The following is an 8,078-nucleotide window of genomic DNA, read 5'->3' on the forward strand; positions in this document are numbered from 1 at the left end:
TGAGCGACAATGTTGAATGTGCAATATGGAGATAAAGACACATTGAAATACATTTCTCGTGTGTTTTCAAAACATATGGAAAACAACAGAACTTAAAAAAAACAACTAAATATTGTGTCATTATATGATATCTTATATATGGGTATTTTGTGATTATGATTTATAATGATAAAAATGCGACAAAGCAGCTGACAAACAAAATCAACCTTATTCCTAAATGGCTCGACTACAGTAAGAGTAGTTTGACAGAAGTGTAGTTAAACTACATTTCCCAAGAACACGACCTTGTTTTGATGACGTAATCACGCATGGCCGTGCTGCCCTGCGCCGCATCACAACCTCCTGTCATCGTTTCGGAGTCAAGCGGTCACAACGATGTGGTAAAAGTGACAGTCTACTAGGCCTTAGCCAAAATGTTTGATAACTGTGGTAATATGCGGAGTGCAGCAAAGAGATCGATAGCGCGCAATGACCACGAATGATTAGATTTTTGCACAATAATAGCTTAGTAGTTGGCGACACGCGTCAACACCAAGGCCTTCGTAGCCACTAGCTTGTTTAGCTAGCGCCAGTTCTTGATGTCCGTGATTTAACGGCCTTTTTTGTTTTTATGTCTATCTTTAAATCAAGTCATCGGTTGTTCAAACACGGCGTCTAGACGACACATATTTCCTCTCGATTATGGCGGACGTAGATGCGGTGGTTCTGCAGCAGAATCTGGACAGGTGAGTGGACGGCTAGCATGCTAATGGACGTTACGTACCATGCATGATATGTTGCAGAAAATCACAACAGTTGACTCTAGACAGCTGTCAAGTCATTATTATTATTATTATGGGTTTGAACATTTTGAATTTTAGGGCAATCCGAGATTGCGTTTGGGAGCCACGACCCTACGGATCTTAAAAGAGCTACAGTATATCATGCTAAACCGATTTTTAAAATGAAAATTCTCATTCTTCAACAACCCTCCATTCATTTGGAGCATTGTGCATCCCTCCCGAGGACCACTGCCCGATCTGATCCTCACATTGTGATGTCACAAAGTGAAAAGCCATCCCGTACCAGACTAAACACACGGCCATTTTTTTCAGCTGTCCCTGCAATTTGAGTTGACGTGCGACTATTCTGCTTTTGGTGTGTTAAATCCTAAAATGTTGCCACACACCCTCTTGCAGTGTGCACGCCCTGCAGTGTGCTCATTGTCACTCTTTGCTACATTGAATGAGTGGTGTGAGTGGTCACTGACCGCACCTTTAATCTACCGACAACATGTTGAGCTGGGGTTTTACTTTTGCGTTGAAAAAATGGCCACCAAAATAGCTCCTATTTTATAAGAAACTAAATTGCCATCGTGTCAAAGGCGTAATGCAGTATAATCCTATATATGCCCATGATTAACTCGTAAGCGTGAATGAATAGGAATGATGTTAACGTCATTTGTTTGTGAATCATGACAAAAACAAACACACACACAAAGGATTTTTTTTTACCAGTAGCAGGCGTACATGTACACTCAATGACCCTGGTCATGTTTGAAAAGGTGATGGCAAGAAGTTGCACATTGTGTTCCCTGCCACTATCACTCGCAAATATAAGGCCACCAGCTCTTATCTGGGGCTGTCTCGGGCAGTCAGGTCATTTCTGCCAATAAGTTTTGTGTTGTGAACGCAAGTATATATGGCACCACAGTGACATCCTTTCAAAATGGATGAAAAGACAAGAAGAAAAATGGTCAGGGAAGCTGCTAAGAGGCTAGCGGCAATATTGAAGGAACTATTTTAGGCTGTTTAGGACATATGACAAAGAAACTCTTGTCTCCTTCATATGTCTGCTCGGTGGGGTACCTTAGCTGACCCCATGCAGACACCAGAGAGACGCAGCTGACATTAACAGCGTGTGACATTCTCGCCACAATGTCTTTCTGCTTCGTCACCCCTCTTCCTCTTGCTTGTCTTTAGTTTCATTTCTCCTGAACTAGCTCAGCCAGATGAAGGGCAACATGACTCCACTTTTCTGATTGTTGCAGCATTTTTGCCATGTGATGGTAAAAAAAAGTATATATTTTTAATGGGGACAAAAAGACTATGTATTATTTGACCAATGTACAGAAGAGTACCTTCATGTATTTAAATTTTCATACGCTTATAGAAAACAGTCATTGCTCATCTTTTGCAATAATAATTCCCATTCAAAACAGTTCCATTTTTTTGGGTATGATTTCAGAAGAAAAAAAAATGTAAAGATTTTAATATTGTCCATGTTTTGAAAGAGGCCATGCCCCCCTCTTCTTCACAATGACATCCTTGGGCTTGAAGATGCTGGTGAGTGAGTCTGCCACCCTGTGGTTAACACTGGTACTTCAGCTTTCAATGGCTCAGCATTGTCAAACATGAATCAAGAGCCTCTGCCAGCGTGGGTGAGGGCCGACAAGTGCTGAATAAGAGAATTGTCAGCTCTTTTTAACGTCAATAAAGTTTCGATGTAATGCAGGGAGACTGACACTATTTAGCACTTTTGACTCTTCCTCGAGTTCCGTTGGAGGCAAAAGGGTGAGTTACAGTTTCAAGTTTCGCACGTAGGATTGCATTTTGGCTGTGGTTTATTAAATCCTGTCCCGCTGTGAGGCTGGATTACCTTGAATGGGAGCGCTGTGTTTTGTCTTGAGAACTTTTTCAGCTGCTAAGTGACAGCTCGAGCTTCACTTTTCTTCTCAAACAAGTGACATCAGTGGGCATCCCCCTTAGTTCACGTAGAGGTCTCTATGAATCACCATCGGAAATACACTGACTGGAAATGTCTAAATGCGCCATGAACATTTCACAGATGATTTCGTTTGTTATTCTCAGACCCGTGCTCATGTCTACGTTTCAGGAGTTGCTGGGTATGCTTCGCAACGGACGAAGACGACCGCACGGCCGAGTGGGTGCGTCCGTGCCGTTGCCGGGGTTCCACCAAGTGGGTCCACCAGGCCTGCCTCCAGCGTTGGGTGGACGAGAAGCAGCGCGGCAATAGCACAGCACGCGTGGCCTGTCCGCAGTGTAACGCCGAGTACCTGATTGTTTTTCCCAAACTGGGTAAGTTGCTGAAAGGAGCCGCGGGAGTAGAGTAGATTCCTTCGGTATGTCGGCAGAATGTTTCGCCCGCACAAGATAAAAAGACATCTAGCGGGCGCGCTCGCGTGCCACTAATTGCCAATTTGCCACGAGGCCACTCGAATTGTATCTTGAAAGACGCCGCGACGTGAGATGGCGCCTGGCCCCAAACCAACGGTTTTTGCGGGAAGCCCGAAAGTTTTATTTTGAGAGACCGAGGCTGTGTTGTCACTCACTCATTCATTAAACAAACAGTTGAGCACCTTTCCGATGCCCCAGGTAATAACCTGGCGCGGTGATATTTACCACTTGGCTCTCTATTTTTAAGATGAAAGTGTTTCTCGATTAATTGCTGCTGCGGTCTGTGAGGAGCTTATGATTACCACTCTGCCGCCATGAACACCGCCAAGGTCGTTCAAAAGGTGTTCTTGAAGTTGCGCAAGATTGATGAACTGTGTCAGTTATATGTAACAGTTTTATAAGAGCTGTTGAACTTGTAAGAAGTTCATCCAAAATGTTGACGTCAAATATACCCGAGCTTGGACGTCATGACGATATTACTCCAGACATCACTGCACTTCACTCGATCTCGTTCAACCGCCATTTGATGTTTTTGTGATCGAAAAGAAAAAAAAGTCTAGATATTTTGAAATATGCAGGTGTCGTGAATGAAATGTTCTCATCTGTATGACCAAAATAAATTTGCAAGGTTCAAAGCTAGGGCTAAAAGTAGCATCTTATAGTCCGGAAATGTTGCCATTTTCCGACATGTCACTTTGGTTTGTTTGGAAGTTTGCGGTGTCGAAATAACCAGCGAGATTTCAATGTAGCCTAACTGTTTGCCAGTCTCATGCCAAGTTGTTGACCTTCTCATCGGAGGGGTGTTTTTTTTTGGGCCCTGGTTTCCGCAAAGCTCCCGAAAGCGGTAGGAGGCTGCCGGCGGGGGTTGTGGCAATTGTGGGTGCGCCTGCAAGTGCGTGACAAAACATTTCTCACTCGTTTGTCTTTGATTCCTTTCAATGCGTGCTGCTTTCTCGAAAGTCACATTAGAAGCAGAAGATGGGGCCAGAGAGGTTTTTCAATTTGACTCCTTTATTGTCAAGTCCTATGACGACAGCTTTCAATTTGCAGAATGGAGCTAATGTAAGCTCGGGCCGTCCTCTCGGGGGTTACTGCCGAGTTCGCTCGTCTCATTTCCACAAACTAACCCCCCCCCCCCCCTCACAGCAACATATCAGCTTTTCTCTTTAGCCAGCTTTTGTTTATTGTCTGAGAAAGGTGGCGCAACGATGGTAACGGCTCCATGAGCGGACACTCCCATCGGCGCTCCGCCTGCTCCGAAACCAAAAAACAAGCCCGTCAACACGGCTCAGAGGACAACCAGTCCTCGGATGCGTCTTCCTTTGCCGTCACTCTGAGCCCAAACACGCACGTACCGTTGAATTACTTACCACACCTCTTTTTCAAAAAACAAACAAAAAAAAAAACCTCATTGCGTGTAATGGAATGCTTGGAATCGCCTGTCCTGTGGGCGGCTCATTAAAGGCAAACTCGGGTTAGATCTCGTTCCGGTAGCGTAGCGCTCAGGAACTAAACGAGTAATTTACGAGAAGTAAACGAAAGGAATTTATTCAAGAAGCTGTCAAATAACTATTCAAGTGTTGCGAAATCACTCTCGAATGAAATGATAACACAGGTGCAGTTCAAAAAAAAAAAAAGAAGAAAGAAAAGGTCACGTTCGCCTCCATTTGGTGCCAATACGTTTATTCATTTCCTTGTTGACGGTCGCTTTTGCATTTATTAAAATTCAACTGTGCTCCTGATTGAATTCGATTTTTATTTAATTTTTTTTTCCCCCATCAGGGCCCGTGGTCTACGTACTGGACCTGGCCGATCGTGTCATCTCCAAGGCCGGTCCCTTCGCCGCAGCCGGCATCATGGTGGGATCCATATACTGGACCGCAGTCACGTACGGCGCCGTCACCGTCATGCAGGTTTGAAGGAACCTTCTGCTTCCTACCGCTCTCCAAGCACGATGTGCCTGACGCCGTCTTTACCATGCGGTTGATATAAGGTGGTGGGCCACAAGGAGGGTCTGGATGTCATGGAGCGGGCCGATCCTCTCTTCCTTCTCATCGGCCTGCCCACCATCCCCGTCATGTTGATCCTGGGCAAGATGATCCGCTGGGAGGATTACGTCCTGCGCCTGTGGAGGAAATACTCCAACAAACTGCAGATCCTCAACAGCGTCTTTCCCGGTTAGCGGGCGCACGGAGCTAGCTCTCTTCTAGCCTCTACCCAAAATGATTTTTCCTTTTTTGAATATCTCCTCCACAGGGATCGGCTGCCCGGTCCCTCGGATCCCGGCCGAGGCCAGTCCGTTGGCCGATCACGTCTCGGCCACCCGCATCCTGTGCGGCGCGCTGGTCTTCCCCACCATCGCCACCATCGTGGGCAAGCTGATGTTCAGCAGCGTCAATTCCAACCTGCAGAGGACCATCCTGGTGGGTGGAGCCGCAAAATATCCGACAGAAAATAGCATTTCGATCAACCTGCGCTTGGTCTTCGCAGGGAGGAATCGCCTTTGTGGCCATCAAGGGTTCCTTCAAAGTCTACTTCAAACAGCAGCAGTACATGCGGCAAGCGCACCGCAAGATCCTCAATTTCCCTGAGCAGGAGGAAGCTTGAGGACCAAGGGTGGGTGAGCGAGCTTTGTGGGACAACATATGATCTTCACACCTCGACGACCGCCGGAATCCTGCCGACATTTTGTTTTTAATGCTTCTGCCTGCTGAAAATAGACAATGTGCGCACACATATGGCAGTGAGTTTTATTTTTGTTTTTTTAAATCCTAATAAATAAATTGTTGTTTTATAACATTTTTTTGGAAAAGTCCCCTTTGCCAGTTTTTGGTCGCTTCTGTTGAGTCATCACAACATTTTGGATGTTACTAACTTTCTTCACGCTTGACTTCCTCAGACTGCTCCCAAGAGAACAATGTGAACAAACCTTTGGTGTTTTAAGGCCTTGATTGCCTTCACTTTGATTGTCTAACAGTCACATCTTATAAAATGATGTTTGTTTTGTTTTTTTTACTTGGGCGGAGGCCAACATAGACATGCCGGTCCCATGGGAACACAGGTGCGACGATACGACGGGAAAAAAAAAAAAAAATCGATTTAGTTTTATCTGCTGTGAATGTTGTCATTTAAAAGACTTGAAAAATGAAACTTATTTCCCCGTGCACTTTCCCCTCTGACTCAAATCTCCCAACAGCAACAATGAAGAATGTGAATGGGGGTCAGCTCTAAATCTGAATTTTATCACGGGTAGGTTCAACTGCTTGATTTTTTTATTTTTATTTTTCTCCCAAATGTGCCCTACGACGCTGGAGCTGTGATCACTAAAGCTGTAAGTTGCTGTTTCCCATTTTGAGGACACTGTTGGAAATGTGGAAAGACACGATTTGGGAATATTTAACCTGCACGTGTAAACTTGGTGAGCTTTTTCCTGCACCCTCACTGTGTCTCACTCACTTCCGTCCGTCCTTTGGTATCTGTTCTGTGAATAAATGTATTTTTCCAAATACAAGTACAAATGCTAATGTCGCGTAACGTTTACATTCACATATGCATCGAGAATGCATGCAGGTCATCTAAAAAAAATACAATTTCTTACAATGTATAAAAGGTAAGTCAAAAACGTGAATGCTATTCTGTCAAAAAACATGTTTTTCTTGAGGAATACCTGGAATATGAAAAGATCATTTTTTTGTGATGAAGCTATTTTTTTTAAAAACAACTTCACCAGGTCATTTTTTACCCACTTATGCATGTTTATCTATTCTTAGTGCACAAAAGTGTGGTGAGTGACACTTGAACTGAAGCGCCATATCGATTCTTTTTTTTTTTTTTTTATACAAACCCATGCAGTGCTTATGTACACCACTTATTGTCCAGTTCTGCCTTCCCACTGTTGAAATGACTTCACAGGACTTAATTCTACCCCCAATCTTTTTTTTTTTTTTTTTTCCTCTCCATTTGTATCTTATATTTTGTGCATCCAACCACATTGTGTCAATGTTCCCAAATTGGCTCATGAATCAGAAAGTTGCAAATTGATTCTCATTGTTAACACCAAGAGTGCCATTAGGGAAAAAAAAAAAAAAAAAGACCTCGTTCATTCACCAAAACACAACCTATGATTTCTCACTTTATGTTGAAATCTAAGTTACTTTAATTGCTAAGTAACTCACGCTAATGGAATTCATTTGATTGACTGCTGAGCAGCTGACGTGTTGGAGAACGGCCAAACTTGTCGGCCTATGATTTCAAAGCAGCCCATTTTAAACCATTTCTTAAAACCCTAATTGGTAAAACTTCAATTAAGATGACAAATTAGCTTGGCATTATTCAAAGTTGTAATTGTGTTCTTGCCTCAGCATTTTTCTGTGATGTGCCAGATCTCAAACCCCGTTTCCTGGTTTTTTTTTTAATCATCAATGAAACCAATGGAAAAATACAACCAACCCCAATTTGACATAATTACTTAATTACTGCTACACATAACCAAGTTAGAACAATGTTGTTTGTTTACAGCAATCTCTAATTACCAAATAAAGTAAATCAATTGAAGAACAATCCAGCGTGTAGATTCAGGAAAAAACAAAAAACGTATTCCCTATTAAGGGCATTTTTCAGACTCTAAACTTTCTTTTTCTTTTCAAATAGTCTTTTCCTCCCTAAACTGAGGTTTTCTGTGCATGAGAAAAAGCATGTTCTTTTTTATTTAAAAAAAAAAAAAACCTGTATGTGACACTGCACATGCAGCAAGTACCAGTCAGTCAGTCAGTCAGTCAATCAGTCAGTCAAAAAGCAATTTAAATCTGAACTCCCATCCACACCTGTCTGGAGTTATTATTAGTCTTTTTTTTATAATCCACAATTTGATGCCCCTCTTCAAATTGGCCAATTTCCCGTAAA

The 8,078-nt window shown here is 43.1% G+C and overlaps 1 protein-coding gene across 1 annotated transcript; it reads left to right on the forward strand.

The window, feature by feature from the left end:
* The first annotated feature begins 242 nt into the window (after positions 1-242).
* On the forward strand, positions 243-5,988 carry marchf5 (membrane-associated ring finger (C3HC4) 5). The gene is made up of 7 exons (XM_085922608.1): positions 243-380; positions 631-725; positions 2,875-3,077; positions 4,959-5,089; positions 5,170-5,353; positions 5,433-5,599; positions 5,667-5,988. The coding sequence occupies exons 1-7, from the start codon at positions 309-311 to the stop codon at positions 5,781-5,783; spliced, it is 969 nt and encodes a 322-aa protein (XP_085778734.1). The 5' UTR covers positions 243-308; the 3' UTR covers positions 5,784-5,988.
* The last annotated feature ends 2,090 nt before the right edge of the window (positions 5,989-8,078 follow it).

The sequence above is a fragment of the Syngnathus leptorhynchus genome, chromosome 10 (assembly GCF_054491065.1).
Source record: "Syngnathus leptorhynchus isolate UIUO chromosome 10, UIUO_Slep, whole genome shotgun sequence".
NCBI classification, from domain to species: Eukaryota; Metazoa; Chordata; class Actinopteri; order Syngnathiformes; family Syngnathidae; genus Syngnathus; species Syngnathus leptorhynchus.

What these genes read in the sequence shown, in the direction of transcription:
- marchf5 (XM_085922608.1), top strand. Translation starts at nt 309, where the DNA reads ATGGCCGTGCTGCCCTGCGCCGCATCACAACCTCCTGTCATCGTTTCG. An exon ending in CAAGCGGTCACAACGATGTG is followed by an intron (nt 381 to 630) that starts GTAAAAGTGACA and finishes CTTTAAATCAAG; the next exon opens with TCATCGGTTGTTCAAACACG. An exon ending in GATTGTTTTTCCCAAACTGG is followed by an intron (nt 3,078 to 4,958) that starts GTAAGTTGCTGA and finishes TTCCCCCATCAG; the next exon opens with GGCCCGTGGTCTACGTACTG.